We start from the raw sequence: 19,606 nt of genomic DNA on the forward strand, positions 1-19,606 counted from the left end.
CTAGAAGATGATGAAGCAGTTTGGGAGTAAGTCATTGTAAATTATGCATTTGATAAATTAGTACTGCCAGATCTACGTCTTTTGTTTCTCCAGGTGGTGCGTGTCTGCACTTTTATTTGAGCACTAAATGCAAAGCCTTATTTGATTTACCCTGTAATTCCAGATACGCTTAAGCGTTGTGTTCTTACTTGCCTCAAGGTTTAAAAAGCCATGACTGTTGTTATATCGACTTCCAGGGTTGGCCAGGTCCTCTGCCTGGCTCTCAGTGTAGAGGGTGGTGTGGGCATTGGGGCGGTTACCGATGCTCGGTATGTGATCTAAGACCGAGGGGGCGGTGCAGGGAGGATCTACTGGCCTACCTCACCAAGCCCTGGCAATATGGCAGGAATTTGTCACAGGCGGCAGGGACTTACCCCTGTCGCTTTTAAAGAGACTTGCAGCATGCACATAGCATTCGAAAAACCAATAATTCTGCGCTCCAATCATTCCCATAGACTATCCCCTATTGTGGTCATGGATTCTCCATTACCTCCAGAGAAGGTACAGCAATTTGCAACCTTGGTAGGGTACCATTAGCCACACCTCAGAGAGAGAGCATGTTGTAAGCCTTGCCTGCAAAGATTACAATGTATAGGGAACTCCAGGATCAGGGAAACAGGCACACTGTTAGCAAACAATGTGCATCGGTAACCGCACACCAAGAACCCTCCATGTGATTGAGCTACACTAACCAATGATGGGCGAATAACGACCCCAGAGCCCGACAGTATCAGCCACACACCTGGCATGTGCAGAGTGGAGTCCCCAGATGGTGGCCTGTCTTGATCAAGGTACTGGACGCATGTCCACAGAGGATGGTGGCAGAGCAATGGGAGCTGTAGCAAGCCCACAAATGAACAGGATTAAGTCTGAACTGTTCCCAGGAGTGGTCCAATGTGCTATATAACACCCTGAGCTCTGGAACAATGGTGTGTGAGTTTTGTGGTGGAGGAGGAGCTGTGAAGAGGCTTGTTGCCGGAAAGAGAATCAGGTTGCACAGGGGCAGGAGGAAAGAGTTGGCTATAGGTGGTCAGAAGGAGGAGGAGTGAAGTAGAGAATAGAGCAGGTGATTGGAGAAGACATCAGAAAGAAGCAGGTGGAGGACATTAAAGAGGAGACACCAGGGGAAAGGAGGCAGATCAGTCTGAGGGCGGCTTTGGAGAAAGTATTTGGTTGGGGAAGAGAGGTGGACAGAAGAGAGAAAGAATAGCAGAGCAGAGGTATAGGAGTAGAGTAGAGGAACAGGAAATGAATGAGGATGGTGGTACAATCATGTGGTGAAGCATTGGTGAGGTAAAGGAGAAGGTGAAGGATAGAGACTGGGAAAGAGGTGAGAACAGGAAAGGTCCCTTAAGACACAAGGCTGTTGTGTCTCACCAAGGAGGTAGCAGAGGAAGAGGTGTTGAGGGCTTGAGACAGGACCCAAAGGCAAAAAGGTGGAGAAGACACCCTAACTCAACCTGTAGAGGTGCTCTGCTACCATCCTAGCACAAGCTTTGGGGCTTGCTCTGATATTAACCTCTAATGTTACTCAGGCCTAATGTGCAAGCACACATGGGGCCCCAAGACACAGACTAGGGTTCTCCCAGGAATCAAGGATGAGCAGCAGAGGGCCTGGAACTACAGAAAGAGGAGCCAAGAAAGCAGTGTGGGGTGCTCAAACCTTGATGACTGAGCGAATGAGAAGTGAGGGTAGCCCTTGGGAAGGGGATGCTGGACATAGGATTATAAAACCCAGAGACATTGCTGTTCACTCCAGAGTCAATTAATAAAATGCCCAAGAGGTTCATTTAATTGGCTTACTCGGTCTACTTGTGTAAGAATCGCTGAGACATTTGTATGTTTAAACCATTAACTTCTTTATCACCCTTCTATTGATCATAATTGGCTTCTTGATACATGGCAGTTGGAAATGATTTGATTTGTGTCTTTCCTGTGCAAGTTCTTGTCTACGATAACCAACAAGAATACATTGCCGCATGGTAATCTAGAAGGATTTCACACTTGTTACAAGTTCTTCTCTCATGCCTGTGCAGAGGGCTTGTAAGGTTATTCAGGAGGCAATTCAAGTACTTTTGGTACACACTTCAGGTTTGCAAAAACCCTAAGGCAGTCTCTTCAGGTGGTACATTTTAAAATACCCTTAAGCCTGCTAATTGGTCATATGTTTTTACTTTTCATTGCTTTTGTTTGTTACTGGTTGATCATGTGACTTCTATTAGGCTGTGCACATTTTAAACTTTAAAATAAGAGGAGTCTTTAGTATTGCCGTGAAATGGGGATCTGCCGTGAAATGGGGATTTGCAAGGTAGCTATGACCTCACATTCAGGAATGTATACTTTCTTCCATAGCCCAAACATACTCTGTATTCAGGGAGAATATGTATTTTGTTTTTGTGCACAGTTGTTCTTTAGACTGTTCTTTCATTTATGTCATCTCTGTGATGTCCTGTTGTTAGTAGTACCATCTCTGGGCAGGTGAACCAGTGATATAAGTCAGTCCTGCAGACATAAATGGATGCGGATGACAGGGAACATGACGGAAGTAGTAATACAGAGGTAGGGGTATAAACAAGTGGCTCTGATACGTCCCAACATGACAACAATAAGAAAGGTCATCTTCATGATTTTTCCAGTCCTCCTAGACCTTATTGTTATAGCTCCTTCTCAAGCTCTTTGGGGGATGTCTGACTGCACCCCGGGCAGACATGGAGGCGGTTTCAAAATCTGCAGTCACTTTAAAGGGGTTTAGAATGGGCTCTACATGACGCCTTCCAAGGTTCTACCCCCGATAAACAGACCCTCACCCTTTGTTCAATTAGGTTGTTTTCCAGTTTGGATCATGCTTGAGGAGACTGATGGGTGGGAGTTGTAACGGAGGCAGATCAATGACTAAGAATGTGCCTCTGTTGGCCTGGTCTCCCTCCTCCCCAACATGGGTGGGAATCAGGTGAACTTGTACAATAACTCTGTTTGAAGGGTCCCTTGCTTTTTTATGCTTGCACCTATATAGCTCTTGTTAACAATCCTGCTAGTTTCCTCTGGGATCCCACCCTCCAGGGGACATTACTTCCACCCATTTAATGGATCTTAACCACTTCATTCAAAAAATAAATAATTTTATTTGGTACACATAAAAACACAATAATTAATTGCCATCAAGTTCATTTTACATCTTTTGTTTATTGATGGAGAATTTCACCATCACATGCATCATTCAATTATTACAAAATTACAAGAAGTCTGTTTCAACTGTACAACATTTCTTCATTAAAATTTTAACTTGAGCTTGATTCTTCAGATCTTTCATAACTGGTCAAGCTCTTAAATAGGGACTGGTCTGTGTCTTCAAAAGGCATGTGGGGTGGATGACGTGACTTCCCTACACATTTCTGAGACAGGCACATATAAGGCTTTAAATGGCTTGTACAGTTTCTCTCTAACAATAGCTGCCTCATCCTGACCAGTGCTCTCATCCTGTCCAGGCTGGACTATTGCAACACCCTCTACATTGGCACCAATAAACACATCATCAGGAGAATCCAAACCCTCCAAAATAACGCCCTCAGGGCAGCCCTCAGCATAGCCAGGAAAGACCATATATCTGAGTCCAGGCGACAAAACATCTGGGCTCACTACCTATGACAAAATCCAGTTAAAAACTGCCTCACTCACCCACACATTTCTGAACAATGTTGCACCTACCTACCTCTGTGAGATTCCACAGAAGAACCTCGTCTAGACCCTCTAGAACAGCCAACTCCAACTGCTTCATTACTCCTAGGTTTAAACTATCTAAGGTGGGGGGCTGCAGTTTCCCAGTTAAAACAGCCCAGCTTTGGAACTCCCTGCCACCGCCACTCAGAGCTGATCAATCTTACCAGAACTTTAGACATAACTGTATAAATTGGCTCAAGACATCTGATTACTAAGGCCTGCCACCCATGATATTGCACACAGACTTCCTTAGCCCCACTTAGACCATAGCAACAGCACTCATGCTGCGAACATGCTCATCTATCCTTTTTGTATAATGCCATCTCATGCATATACCCTCTCCGAAGCTTGTTATGCTTTGCTATGCGTATATCTGCCTGTATCTCAAGTTCTTTTAACCTAAGCTGCTATGTGTATTTATGCCTGTCACACAAATGTTAACTTCTTTGTAACTTGTACTCTTGTTTTGTAACATAAACTGTGAACCTCCTGTAACCTCTGCGCCCTGATACCTCAGAGTCTGGCGCGCATTACAAATAATAAACAAACAGTACGGTTTACCGATTCGTCTGGCAGATATAGTAAATCTATTTGACAGGACGGTGTGCCCAATGCTGGAATGGCTTGTGCATCAGTGAGTCTAGAGCCAGATTAAAGTACGATTGAAGAGAGGGCTCTCTCACTGGAGTGAAAAGGCAGAGAAGCCATCAAAGTGGCATTTCAGGGCTTCATTTTGCAAAGCACATTAACACTCGGAACAGTGCAGAAATTCAGCAATAACTGCAAGGTAGGTATCTATGGGACTCCTTAGACTGGCTAAGTAGATCATCTTAATGACACAGTGAGTGGCAAAATAAATCTTCCTGCCAAGAGCCCACTTGCAAAATCAAAGGCACTTTCTTTTGTACTGCTGTCAAGCTGACTCCTTTCTCGGTGCAGACTTAACAGTGAGACTTTCATGCGAGTAAAGTTAAACAATGGTAGAGAAGTGCAGAGAATACGGCCCTCCTGCTGAGTAAGGTGCTCTGCCTTCACAGGTAATCTGAAGAGAAGAGATCTGACGACCATACCTGGTGTGGCCAGGTTGGAAACCAGAGAAGTCATACACATCCTTGGTTGACCAACCTAAGAGAAGATCGTCTCCAAAAAGTTGTTCAAGTGGCCCAAATGGGACACATATTGGCGACACTGTGCATTCTGGTCTTTGGCAGATCGGTCTATTTGTGGAAAACTGCAGAGTTGGACATTTCTCAGAGACATCGAGGGCACATTTTTGCAGAGCATGATGGAGCCTATCCAGAGCGTCTGCTGTGACATTGCTCTTCATCTTCAAAGTAATAACAGAAGCGTCATTTGTTGCTGAAGTGTCCAATCCTAAATCTCTGCCACAAGGTTGCAGCGAGGAAGGCTCGAAGTACCAAACTGCTTTTTCAAGTAAATCATCGCAATCATATTGTCCATAATGTTGGGGCAGAAAAGACTTCAGCGCCAGAAAGACTGCTTTTCACTAAACTAATCACGGTAAACTGTAAGGAACTGATTTACGTTGGAAGATGCAGAATGGGCCTTAGACCAATGCTCTTTATGGGAGTCCTAATGTATCGCGAGTAAAATGATGTACCTTTTTGTTTTAATGCTAAGATGGATTTCCAAAATCAACCCTGGTGGGCGGATTGTGGTAGGCCTCCCTATAATGGTAAACAGGGAGACACTGAGATTTTAGCCAAACCCAATCAAGAAAGGTAGCAGAGCAGAAAGGCTTAGTCTCAGGAAGGGTGCAATAGTGGTTTAAAGTTATAATGAGTCCACACAGAGTAAATGCCAGACATTCAGTAAAACGTAAGTATAACACAATTATTTATTAGGCCTTTTGTTTACACAATAAGCAGATAAAAATAATAGGTAATATTGTCACACAAAGATCATTTAAAACATACATATATACACCCACACGTAGAAGAAATAGAATTCACTGGCGGGGAAAGATCTGAAGAGTCCTTTGAGAAACTCCTAGTTGAGTCGGTGGGCCAAAGTGAAGAACTTCCTGGTGACCTTGTGTAGCAGGGGCTAGCCGCCAAATGTACCTTGATGGAGGCGTGCGCCAGTCTGGCCGTGGCCAAGGATAGCAAGTACAGCAGGATCTGTGGGTCCGTGACCCTCAAAGGGGTAATCTTCTGGGACCAGCACCATGTAGTGAAATGCATCTACTTGTGACCGTAGCACTTCAAGGTCGATGATGCCCTGGCTTTGGCGAGGATCTCCCTGCAGTCCTTGGCAACTCATAACTTCCAAACTCTAGGGCTGCAGGAGCCAAGCCCTCAGGTTTAGCGATCCTTGGTCATGATGCAGGATTGCGCCTCATTCCCTGAAGAGAAGATCCAGAACCACTGGCAGCTTGACCGGAGGCGACGCTGACTGGCTCAGAAGGTCTGGGTACCACATCTGCCTCGCCCATGCAGGGGCGATGAGTATCACACTGTATTGTCACTGAATGTGTTGATGACTCATAACAGGAGAGGAAACGGAGGCAACAAGTACAGAAACAGTCCTTCCTCGGTTGGTGGAATCTGCTGGCAAACATCTGGCATTTGGAGTTCGCTGCCGTCGCAAATAGATCGATCTGGGGCCTCCCCTACTTTACGAAGATGCAGTCCACCTTCCGAAGTTCCCACTCGTGGCAGGAGCGCAATTCCCTGATGAGGGAATCTGCGATGGTGTTCTTCACTGCCGCTAGGTGAAGAGGGGAACATCCCTTGTCCGACTGCCCTGCGCCACAAGTCCTGCACTTCCTTGAAGAGCGCTGTGGACTCAGTGCCCACCCGTTTCCTGATGTAGAACATGGTGGTGTTTTCTGTGAAGATCCTCACCACCTTGCTCCTCAGAGACGGAAGGAACAACTTGAGGGCCCAGAACACTGCCTGTAGCTCCAGGATGTTGATATGGAGATCCTTCTCCTCCGGCAGCCACAGGCCTCTGGTGTGCAGACATCCGTGTGGGCTTCCCAGCCTTCCAGGGAAGAGTCTGTAGTGACCGTCTCCTGGTATGGGGGTTTTAAAATCCTGTGCCCTGGGGGATGTTGGAGCGGATGCCCCACCATCCTATCGCCCGACGGAACTCGTTGTCGAGAGCGATCTTGTCTGAGAAGCTTCCGGATGCCTGTATCCAGCGAGCGTCCAGAAACTCCTGAGGGGGTTGCATTTGCAACCTGCAGAGCCGGATGAGGTAGATGCAAGACGACATCATGCCCAGTAACAACTTGATGGCCGGCACCACGGCTGTCTTTGTCGACAGTCGCTGCACGTTTTCCTTGAATGGCTGCTACCTGCTCTTCCGAGGGCAACCCCAGGCACGACACCGTATTGAGTTTGGCGCCTAGGAACGTCATTTTCTGCTATGGTGTTAGGCAGGACTACAGATAGTTGATGGAGAATCCCAGATCCATCAGCAGCTGGACGGTCGTCTGTGTCTCCCCGATGGCCAGGTTCTGCGAGCGGGAGCGAATGGGCCAGTCCATCCAGGTACGGGTAAACGTGTATGCCCTGTAGACATAGATGGGCAACCACCGGTGCCAGGCATTTTGTGAACACTCTCAGGGCAGACTTCAAGCCGAAAGGTAGAGCCTTGAACTGGTAGTGCTGTCCCTGCACTATGAAACCTAGAGACTTCTAATGTTTCTTGTGAATGGGGACGTGGAAGTAAGCGTCCTCCAGGTCCAACGACGTCAAGAAGTGTCTTTTCCAGTTCGCCAAGCACATGCAGCAACGTGACCATCCTGAACATTTGAGATTTTAGGTATTTGAAAGGACATTGTAGGTCTAGGATGGGCCTCCAGTCCCCTGTCTTCTTTCTGACCAGAAAGTATATTAAATAGGCTCCAGAGCCCCGGAGACATTGCTGAACTATCTCTATCGCCCCTTTTCGCAGCATGGCTCGTACCTCTGCGAGGAGCTGAGGGAAGTGCCGCTCCTGACGGGTAACCAGAGGGATCTGCGGACACCTGCGTTGAAAATCAAGTGTGTGTCCCTGGGCGAGAGCATCCAGCAACCATCTGTCGGTGGTGATCTTCATCCACTCGGTGACAAACTTCATCAACCGGCCTCCCACCGCGGTGAACGAGTGGGGGCCTCATGCCCCGGCCGGTTCAGGCTTGCTTCGGCGCTGGCAACCTGCCCTGCGGATGACGGCGATGCTGTCCTCCACTACCGTAGGTGAAGGAACGGCCTCTGTAGGCTTCCTGAGTTGTGGATCTGGAAGGGTGACGGTACGATGTGGAGAGAAACCTTTGGAAAATCTGCTCGACTTTCCCCTGGAGGAGCGAAAGGAGAGCGGTGCTGCTGGAGAGTGCCATGGGAATGGGCTGTCTCACTCTCCATATTCGCTTTGATGGCCTGCGGGGGACTCGTCGACCATCACCCCAAATAAATTGTCTCTGTCGAAGGGAATGTCCAGCACCTTCGCTTGGACCTCCTGATGGAAATTCGTGGCCTTCATCCAGCCTTGGCGACGAAGGCAGACACTATTCCCCATCTGCCGGAACCCCGTGTCTGCGACGTCCAGTGCCACAGTGATGGCCTGATCAGATGCTGCTTCCCCTTCCTAAAAGAGAGCGATTGCCTCCATTCTCTTATCATCTGGGAGGAACTCCAGAATAGGCCCCAGCTTGTACCACAACTCCCTGTCGTACCTGGTTTGGATCGCCAGTGCGTTGGCGGCCTTGACAGTGGACGCTGCGGTGTAAATCACCTTCTTTTCCATGGCATCCATCCTCTTCCCCTCGCTATCCGGAGGGACAAAAGACCACCAGGACGGGTTGGCCAACGTTTTCCTGCAGCTGCCGTTTCCACCGAATCCGGCGATGGCTGCAACCTCAGGCACTTTGGTGCAGAGTCCGGCACCCGATACTTAGCCAGCCTATCCCGTTTGGTTGGAGCCATGCAAGGGTTCTTCATGAGGGCCAGGCCCTCTTCCCAAACGTCATCCAGAAGGGGTACCACCATGATCCTCTTCCTCTTGGCCTTGCACCTATGGTACAAGAAACCTTCCTCCTTCATTTCCTCTGGCACAAGCTGGAATAGCTCGGAGGCTTTGGAGATCATGGATTGGAACGATCCCCCCTCATCCGGTGGGGACACCCTATGTTGAGCATCCAAATGTAGAGCATCGCTGTCCGCTGCGACAATATCGCCATCCGTTGTCGTGGCTGTATCCGTCCCTGTGTCTGGGTCTGATGGGGGAGAAGGGACCCGACATGGAGGTGGAAGTTGAAATGGGGGCATCATATGACGCTTCCTCCTCTTTGCTGAAGGCTGATCAGGGACCTGGGGGACCAGCGGAGCTGGGGACATTCTCCTCAGGATTTCTGACACCAAGGTGTGCAGGGTCGACACAATGTCCAACGGAAATTCCCTCAGCTGAGATGGCGGGTCGGGAAATCTAGGCCCTGCGCCATTGATGCCAGCGTCCTCCTCGTCAATGTCATCGTGGACCATGTGTAAGGACTCCTGGTCTTCGTCGTCCATAGACAAGACCTCCATAGCTTGGCCCACGCCCTGGGAGTTCTCTTTTGGGGCCTCCTCACCCCTCTCTTTCCACCCCCTGAGGGTCTTGAACCAGGGCCTGAGCCGGTTTCCCCCCCTTCTGGCATGCCAGCAGACTTTATCAAAGTCACTTCTGTGGTGTTGCGCCTTGGGGGTAGGGATAGCTTCTGTGCTGCTGGGGCTATCTTTGCAGGGTCAGCGCCCTTAGCTGCCATGGTAGTATCTGTCGTCGACCCCACACCGACGAAATATTAGTGTGTGCCAATTGAGCCAGCTTGTGCTGTTCGGCCTTCTCCTCCGTCCACGGCTTCTGAGATTGCTCACGCAGTTAGGCCAGGGTAGATGATTTCCTTTTCGAGGAGGAGCATGATTGCCAGTTGGCAATGGAGGCGGAAGGAGACGTCTATCCACCTTGGGACCAGCTTCCGCAGCAAACCCAGTGGACTCGGCCTTGCGGTTTTTCGTCTTGTCTTGGGTCCCCACAGATGAGGTGCAATCAAAGGACTTAGAAGACCGCTCCTCCTACCGGCCGGTCCTGGGTGAGGTATGACCCTGCTTGGAGAACGGGTCAGAGGCCGTGGTGTTAAATCACACTGCCAGTCTACTGTGCCTGTCCCTGATCGTCTTCTTGGAGAACCCGAGGCATATCTTGCACTCCACCTCCTTGTGGTCCGGGTGCAGGCAGTAGAGGCATTGCAGGGGATTGTCTTCTACAAACACATTCCATAGCCCGCATTTGGTGCAGGCCCTGAAGAGGGACCTTCCCTCCGTTTCAGACATAGTCGGAGGACGCGAAGTAGGCCCGATGGCCTTCTAGAATCTTCAACAATCTTTTCCCTTGAAGGGCACTGAAATTCACAGACAACAGATCCCGCTGTTGGCAGATGGAGAAAAGAGCACATGGGCTTCATTGCAACAAAAAAATAACTTTTTCCATCGAAAACACAAAAAAACATAGAAGTAGCTTGGAGAGCAAACTCGAGGCCTCCCAACACTGAAGCGTGCAGTACAAATCTGAAGATGGCTGCCAGAGGAGGGGAGAGGGAGAGGACTGTCACTGGATGGGGGCAGTATGACCCAGAGGACAGTGATTGGTTTAAAGGAATAATACAGTTTGTAAGTGAAAGTGAAACAGTTTTCTCTTTCACCGAGGATTCCCAGCGTGACAACACAGAATACTCATGAGCATTTGAATCCATGCCATATCCCATGCTGGAGAAACTGTTCGACGTTATTACAAGAGCACCTTATCAGGGCATTACAATTCTTCTTTATACGGTACATCTACCACAATATAATGGTAAATGATACCTAGCTCATAGTGTCTGGAATATATTAATTAGAATCAAGTTCATTGTGTCTTCTCTTCTCATTCTCTATGACTTGCTTCATGCCTTCCCCGTGCATACGTCTATACGAGTCAATATGTTTGAACAGACTTCTGTCAGCTGGCTTGGCAAACCAAATCCCCGCTCAGCTACATGGATTGTTTCTTGCAAACTAATCTGGGTAAAGCCTCCAACCCAATGGGGCCGGCTTAAGCACCTCTCAAGCCCATCAAGCAATCACACACCAAATAGTATCTAGCACCACCTAGTCTAGCTATTGCCTTCAAAGTAAAGCCCTGCATTAAACCTAGCAATATTTTATGGAAATGTTCTCTCACGCTGATTGACAGCTAATCACACTTAAAACATGCATCTATAACACCACAACCACTTTCCCTTCCCCTTAACCCAAGTGTTTTTACCGCACTCCCTTGTCGGGGCCATAATTCCCCTTTTTCTTTTTCCCCTACCCCATGGTTTCTCATCTACAGTCCGCGGTCTGGCGACACACTGGTGGAGTCACAATACACCACCTCTCAGTTAAGGTCAGGCACTGCAAGATCACTGCAGTGGTGATGGGTGCAGTGTAAATGCTGCATAACATATTTTGTTGTTATTTTATTATTTGAACTGCAGACCTAGGTTTAGAGCAGCGAGCACTGTAAAGGGTGTGGGTAGCCAGCATATGGGCTGGCATCTTTTAACAGTAGTGCAGTAATGTGAGTTACGTCTGTGCATCAGACTGTGCATCCACTTGGATTAGTCCTTGTTAAGGTGTTTAAAAAGCCTGTGTTTGGAGGAATGTGCAAAATTGGGTATTGTGTGGGCATAAGTTCCAAAGGGTTGGTGAGTGACAAGGAAAGGATTTTTTGCGGGTACTTTATTTGCAGGTGAGTTGCGATTTAACATAGTTGGTCGAATTGGTGTGCAAGGACCTAGTGCTACCAGATATGTGTAGCTTAGCCACCAGGTATGCTGGTGTGCGACTCAGAACTGCTTTGTAAATGATACATGCAGTCTTGAACAGTATCCTGGCCTCGAGAGGAAGCCAATATAGTTTGCGTAGACCAGGAGGGATTCAGTCATATTTCTGCACAACTTTAATAAGATATACTGCAGCATGGTGGACCGCTTTTAGAGGAGCCAAGAGAGGGGCTGGGAGTCCCGTCAGGAAGGCATTTTCACCATCGATGGGTGAGACGACAAGGACCTGCACGACCATCCAGAGGTCCTGAGGTGGAATGAAGGGTTTGATTTTGTGAAGGGTAGAAATTTGGAGTCCGGCCATTTGGGCTTTCTAGGCTATACATTTCTGGAAGGACAGGCTGCTGTCAATGGTGAAGACTAAGGATTTTGCTGAATCAGAGAGTTGAGGATCAAATCCCTCTTGGCACATATCACTGGGCCACTGTAGGACAGTGTGTTGTTTAGTAGGTGACAAAGGAGGATTTTATTTGGCATTGGATGGGTTAAACTTGAGCTAAACAGTTGACATTCAGGACTGGATGATGGCTGAGCAATCGTGGAGGTGACTGATGTCGGGTGGCCTTTTTACTCTGTGTATTGATGAATGGCTATATTGGGATCTTTTAGGAGTGTGCCCAGAGGCTCCATGTAGAGGTTAAAAAGGTTTGGTGAGACGATAGAACCGTGGGGGACTCTGCAGATCACGATATTAGACATAACTTCTTGAAGAGATCAGTGTTCATATGCCAAATCATAGTTCCAAAACCTGGGGTGGCAGATTTCACCGTTCCTCTCTCTCAGAGGTTGATAAACTTAAATATATAAACTTTGATGATAGCAGAGACTCTGACAGAGGCAAAGGTTCTCCAAGAAGGCACAGTCGGTATTCGCGCCTCGGATGGGATGGATCATGGGTAAATCAGATCAACTAGGAAGGGAAAATAAAAACGTATCACGACTTTGATCAAAAGAACTATTTGTGTGGATGAGTAGATGTGCTTCACTTGGACATGAATAGACTGAGGAAAAGAGACATGCATCCGGTATGCCTTTGTGCTGCAGCAGCCCTTGAACTGTCTTTACAGTCATGGTTCATGATGGTTTGCAGATCCCTACAATGTCTGTGTTTAGTTTTTTTAAATCAATCACTGAGACTGTGCTGACAAGAAGTAGTATTGCATATATATATATATATATATATATATATATATATATATATATATATATATATATATATATATATATATATATATATATATATATATATATATATAAACACACACACACACCTCTCTCTCCTTTGCATCTCGGACAGGCAAAGTGATTCATCGCTATAAACATGTGATAGGAGGCGCTATACAAATGCAAGATAACATAACTGAAGTGACACCAATGTTGGGATAAATATAAAACACGAGGAGCTAACTTTGCTTTGAACTGTGGATTGGTTGTTGCGCTGTGCGAATCTATGTGAAAATATCGAATCATTACTGCAAAGCCGAAAATGCCGTTTTGTTTTCTCTTACCCCATTTCTCGGCAGATACATGCAGGGGAAAACACCCCATGCCCCGCAACATTTGTTATTAACTTTACCCATCCACCCACATGTATATGCAGTGAAATGGGGCTGTTAGAAGTCGGTATTTTTAGCTTCGCATTGATGGTCGGCCATATTTTCTAGGAATACCATGCAGAGCCAGCTTCCTGGTTGCCATGGCAGTGCCTGCAAGTTGCCGTATTGCTATATGCATATGTAAAGGACTTTGCTGAGAGCTTTACACCCACTACATCGCAGGTGGTTTCATTTGCCTTGTTTTAAGAACTGAGGCCCAGCTCGTTGCACCTGTATTTCTGCGCATGAATTGTCCTTTGGCTTTTGACAGCATCTCAATGCTTACCATCACAAATGTTCATAAAGTCATGTGTGGCCCCTTAAGAGCTCTAAACCGGCACCGCGATAAAATGAAATGAATACAATTGTGCCTTTTAATCATGACTTTGTATTCTTTTGTACATGGAAACGCATTAAAGAGGAGCAACATCAGACAAGTGTAATGGAAGCCAGGATCATTTATAGCGTGTACCTTTTCTCTGACGGAATCGCCTGGCATAAGCTGAGGCTCAATGGTGACAAACACGGTTAAATAGGAGCCCTCGCTCAGACTCTGCACCGTGTCATAGCCTCCATCGTTCCCCAAGTTGCGCTCTTTGCTGTAGCCGAGGAGGACTGGAGGAGTTTCAATCCGAAAGGTGCCGTCAATCTACGGAGCAGTAAACACGTGTGAGCGTCCCCAGGCCATGTACGGTAAGATACCCCATTATTAAGCACTTCTCAGACCATCACTTTCACTATGGAGCAATAGACAACATTAGAAAAACAAATCTGGAGGAATCGTATAAACTTCACAATCTGTACATGCAGGGCTCAAGTCGAGGGTACCGTCCACCCACTTTTGGAGGTGAAGTGGAGGATTTTCTTCCAGCAACAAGCTGGAGGTAAATACACGACTCTACCTCCAAAAATCAGTGGATTTACCATGCTGTAAATCCACGGCCAGCAAAACCGTCAAACATTTCCAGGAAGTCCTAAAATTACCACCTCTTGTAATAAATTGGTAAACTCATGGGACCAACTGCCAGTAACGGTAATCGAGTTAGGCTGTAATTCTATTTACCACAGAACTACCGCCAAACTCGTAATGAGGCCTTGATATAAAACACAGCATGGTAAATCCACTGACTTTTGGAGGTAGAGCCGTGTATTTACCTTCAGCTTGTTGCTGGAAGAAAATCCTCCACTTCACCTCGAAAAGTGGGTGGACGGTACCCTCGACTTGCTGTAGACATTGTGCAACTGTACTTTATAAGCAAAACTTACTCTTGCTTGAAAATAGATGGTTGTGAATGGAATTCTGATGTATCCCAGCCAGTGTCTCTCAACACGTGTATGAATTCCGCTTCCTCTTTCCCGGTCATCCTTTGGAATAATTTGGAAATGAGCCGGTTAACATGATATTCCCATATAAATAGGACCAACTTATTTAAACAGTGTTTTAAAGACAGTGAGCTCCGCAACCAAGAGTTTTCCTTAGAAGTACATTTTGTTATCATTTGCCAAGGTCAAAATAGGGTGCCAACATGTATTACCCAAACTCACATTCTATACGTGGCCTATTAGCCATCTTTGAACGATTGCTTAATAGCCTAACAGCATCAGTAAAATCCCAACAACACCTCAGATACAGAATTAAAACCCAGAGAAACGTCATTATATAAACAACAAAAAGTTTCATTCAATATCCCAAACCATCACAGAAACAGATCGTTTTACTCTACTTTTAAAAAAACCTCATCTAAAGATCTAAATTTAGCAAAATCAAGCCTAACTAGGAGTCATCGTAAAGACAGTAAAATTTCTAATTTTCTTTAAAAACCTTGTCTAAAAATCTAAGTGTATTAAATATAAAACCTAAATGAGAACCATTTAAAAATACAGACCAGAGTCTTCTGGCGTCATATGTTTATAAACAGTTGATTTTTCCAACATGAAGCTGTCTCAAATCCTTTAAACCAGATCATCTAACCAATATGTGTTTTAGTGTTTCAATTCAGGTAGCAGATTTACAAAATCTGCACATTCTGAGGTGCCTGTCAACTTTCAGTCGTACACCTACGACCTCATTCGTAGGAAACGGGTTCAGTCTAAACCTCATAAGTGTCCTTCTCCAATATGCATTGCGACATTTTATAAGATATTGTAATGAGCTGAACGCTTTCTCTTCTCCAGAAAAATTGGGAAATCATTTATAATCCTTGCATACATTACATGTTCCATTCAATCATCTAACCATAATTTATACTTGCTCTCTGCAGGATTTGATATTAAGGTATCAACTGATGTCCCTAATTGCTCAATCATATTTAAACATATACTATTCCAAGATACTAAACATTTCTCCCATTTATCAATTAGAGCTTCATACAGATTGGAGTAGAACGCACCTTTCTTGTCTACTAGACATTTTTTTAAAAAACAAAATTTTCCAGTGCACCATTGCTTTTACAGACAACAAACCTAATTCAAAACGAATGATCTGGAGATGCAAAGGTTTCCGCCAGAAAAGTCCCTCCAACCTGCACCAAAATATGGGTGACCCATTAAAAAGAACTTCCGCCCCATGTGCCATTACTGGAATTACCTTCAACTTCTATAAATTCATGATTGGTGAAATCGAGAAAGCACCAAATTTCGTGTTTATGGCACGTGCCAGAGCAGCAAGACAGGTCATCTTTTGTTTAAAAAATGTAATCATACTTTCCCTCATTAGCTTTCCCTGAGATATGGAATCCTAAATAAATAAAAGCGTGTATATGCTTGAAAAGATCATTATTCAGATACCAGTTGAAATTCTTCTTCTTTGTCATTCTTTGATGATTCAAAACCACTGTCTCGGTCTTTGCCACGTTAATCATTAAATCCTTGACTGAAGCATATCTGGACAATTAATTTAATTGATGCTGTAGTCCAATAGGAGTTTGGTTGATTAAGACCAAATCGTCAGCATAAAGCAACCGCTTGATATACCATTTGCCAATACGTGGAGAAAAGGACCTGTCCTAAGATAGAAACTCCCCAATATCCGATACAAAAAGATTAAACAAAAAGTGGAAATAAGATTGGTTAGCAAGCCCTCTTCATTCAAACACACACTAATTGAGTCATATGCAGATCTTTTAGTACTTTCAAAAAAATTAAAAATGCCATAAACTGCTATTGCAAGCAATACATACTGACGGAGGTGTGAGTTTTATAAAACATTTTTTACACAGGCTTTCCACTAGAGAAAATGCAATTAGCATTATGCCAAACATTTTCCTAGAGCAAAAAACATTCTTGAAATGCATTTCTGCATGAGGGCAACGTTGATCCTATTCCTAGGGATACTGCAAACTTGCGTGGGGGACTGGAGCAACTGGCTCTAAAAAGAGGAAATGACTGAAGGACCATTTTGAACTGTAGCTGCAGGCCTGTGAGTCAAAGAGAACCAAGCACACAACTGACTGAAGGCCAGAACCTAGCCACCACAAGCCAAGAAAAGAGGGATTAGTCTTACTCAGGCAAAGTTTATGTTGTTTTCTCATTACTGGTATGGACAGACGATAGATTAGAATAGGTTTGGACAGAGGACGGAATTTGTGTGAGACATCCTGACAAGCACTATTATTTTTATTTATTGTTTATTTATACAGCGCTTATACACAGGTGGAGTGATTTAAAGGGCTTCAAGGAGGGAAGGGAACAAGGGAGGACAGTAAGCATTCTTAAGCCTTGAACATTCCGAGTGATCCAACAGAACAAACTAGCATACTAGACCTGATGACATTTCTCCTAGTGCAAGTGCATGAAGTGTTACAGTTGCGACCAAGCTAGGGGATGTAAAATGGTGGGGGGGGACAGGACAGACAAAAACTGATTCTAGTACATTTAGGCCATGCTTAAGTACAGGTGGAGGGGCAGGGACAGGCAGTGGGTGGGTGGGACAAAACATGTCGGTCCAGCACAGTAAGTGCAGAGAGGTTGCCCCTCTCACGGAGCATGAGCTGAAAGTGCAGTAGTGCTGAACAAAGTGCAGCGGCCTGTAGGCAAGTGGAAAAGACTAGTGTGGGAGTCTGGGACCTGTAGGCTCTGGAGGTGATCCAGGCAACAAGTCAGCAAAAACTGAACAGAGTTTTATTATTATTTTTTAAAGAGCAGTGTGTCCACCATATTAGAGCTAGGTAGAGACGAGTGATTCATACCTTACATAAAATGCCTTTGTTGAAAAACATGTCCTCTTATCCGTCTCCTATGTCTGACTTACCACAATGTACATACCCTTGACTGGCTGGCTTTCCTGGGCAAAGGGTGGGAGAGGCGGAATGACTCAGAAAACAAACAAAAGGCCCAAGATAAGCCAGGGTATTGAACAAGGGTGTTGTTAGAATGGATATCTAAACTCTGGCCTGGTGGCCAGATGTTTAGGAGGCCACCTTAGTAATAGTGAACAGGGAGAAACCTCTGGGAGTTCAGCCAAACCAATCAAGGTAGCATGGAGAGTGGCCAAGGCTAAATTCCAGGAGAGGTGAGTGAGGCTAGGGGTCCACAATGAGTACACACGTTGAAACACTAAGAATTACACTTAGACAGATAGTTAACAAAATAACATATTTATTGTAGGCCCAGAAAACACATGAAAAATGACTAATGGCAGGTAACACTATCACACAATACTAAAAACTATAACACATATATTCAATCACTTTAGTTGGTGCAACATAACAAATGTGAAGATGGGTCCAAAGGTCACATGAGGTAGTATTCTAGTTAATAAAATAGTTCCCAGCTTTCCAAGTGCTTTTAGCAACAAGTGGGGCCAAAGCCAAACAAGTGTAAAAGTTTCAAAAGTTATCCAAACTTTTCATGGGTGGAAATAGGGAGCAGGTAAGTATTGCCACCACTTACCATCTGAACTTTGGTTTCTCTTCAGCCTTGGTGGTGTCGTCATAGGGTCGCCTGAGGTAAGCTTTCCTGCCTTTGGTCCTGCCTTTGGTTCCGGTCGCTGGTGTAGAGGAGCTGCGGGTGTAAGAAGAGTTCTGGTCGGGTACAAGAGCTTGGTGCAACCTCTTCTCGATGAACAATGCAGAAAGCACTGGTGCAGGACGCCGCAGGACACTTGACCAGATGCGGGAAAGCTGGTTACAGAGAAGGTCACTGTTGCACAGCAACACCAGGCGTCACAGTAGATGCAGTTGAACAAGGCCACCTATCTCAGGACATGTCGATAGCAAGGAGCTACGGTTTCGCAGGAGGGCCTCTTGGTGGACGGGCTGACCACCCCTGGAGTTCCAGGTCAAAACTCTGAACGGCAGTTCTTCTAGAGCGGTAGCCCAACCTGGAGCTAGCCAGTCGGCCAGGCATTCCAGGGACACTTCCGAAGTCTCCCACTTGCTTGGGTACCAGAAGATGCCGGGACCAGTTGTTTCCACCGGTCAGAGGGTGGAAGCACCAATGTGGGTCTTCAGAAATCAGTAGCTGGACAGGGCTCCATTGGGACTGCTGCAAGATTTGGTCACCAGGCCTCTTCAAGGGTCATCCACGGGTCTTCCACAGTCTTGTCAGCTACAACAGGATATTTGGCTCCAATTCAGATCTGCTGGCATGGCTGCAGGACTCCTCTTAACCCAAAGTGAGGTGATTGATCAGTCCCAGCCCTCCAATGTCAAGATCTGCCCCACACATGCACACCAGCAGTGGTCCAATCAAGGACCACTGTGGGTTTCAGGTAACCAGGGACACTAGACTCTCAGGTGTCACTATGTGGATTGGGACCCGACAGTCCCAGCCCACTTCCTGGGAATACCCACACATGGTCTGCACTAGCCTGCGAAAACCAAGGCTTTCCCGGGGCAAGTGCATGACCATAAAAGAATTTCCCTGGTCTGGCAGGGCATGGCAAGCAGGCGGCCTCCGGGCAAGACGACCAAAAGAACAAGTGAAAACTTTGTGCATGGACATGTTGGGAAACTGGCCACAATTAGCAGCAAAACACAGCAAGGCTAACGAAAAGTAGTGCAAAAATAGTCAAAATTAAACTGCTGCCACCAGTTTGTCTTTAGGCACACCTAAAATAATCAAAACATCTTTTTGGGTGTAGTCTAGGATCATACAAAAGAAACCCCATTGCACTGCATTGTAAGATTCATTGGACAATCCTACAAAGTTACCAGAAAAAGTAACAAAGTCAAAAGACTACAGGAAACAGTTTACCAGAACTGACAGATTAGTTAATTTTCCCATAACATGTGAGCAAAAATGCAGTGGAATGAAATTAGACTATTAATGATGTCCAAACTCAAACTTCAAACTCAAACACCAAGCGGTGTGCCATGCACAATGTGCACTCAGTAAACTCTTTCGTCTTTTCACATTGCTGAGCGCAATGCAGCAGATGCTGTGTCCTCGTGTCTGGATGTGCGAC

General features: G+C 45.9%; 1 protein-coding gene across 2 annotated transcripts in view; it reads right to left on the reverse strand.

The window, feature by feature from the left end:
- The window catches only part of CC2D2A (coiled-coil and C2 domain containing 2A), a 1,164,962-nt gene that overhangs the window by 145,087 nt on the left and 1,000,269 nt on the right, over nt 1-19,606 (reverse strand). For both annotated transcript variants that reach the window (XM_069631936.1, XM_069631935.1), the window contains exons 27-28: nt 14,467-14,565; nt 13,673-13,849 (exon numbers count right to left, since the gene is read on the reverse strand). In XM_069631936.1, coding sequence (XP_069488037.1) covers nt 13,673-13,849; nt 14,467-14,565 — 276 coding nt within the window. The remainder of the gene's footprint in view (nt 1-13,672; nt 13,850-14,466; nt 14,566-19,606) is intronic.

Source organism: Ambystoma mexicanum, chromosome 6q, assembly GCF_040938575.1.
Source record: "Ambystoma mexicanum isolate Mex_15411 chromosome 6q, UKY_AmexF1_1, whole genome shotgun sequence".
Lineage (NCBI taxonomy): Eukaryota > Metazoa > Chordata > Amphibia > Caudata > Ambystomatidae > Ambystoma > Ambystoma mexicanum.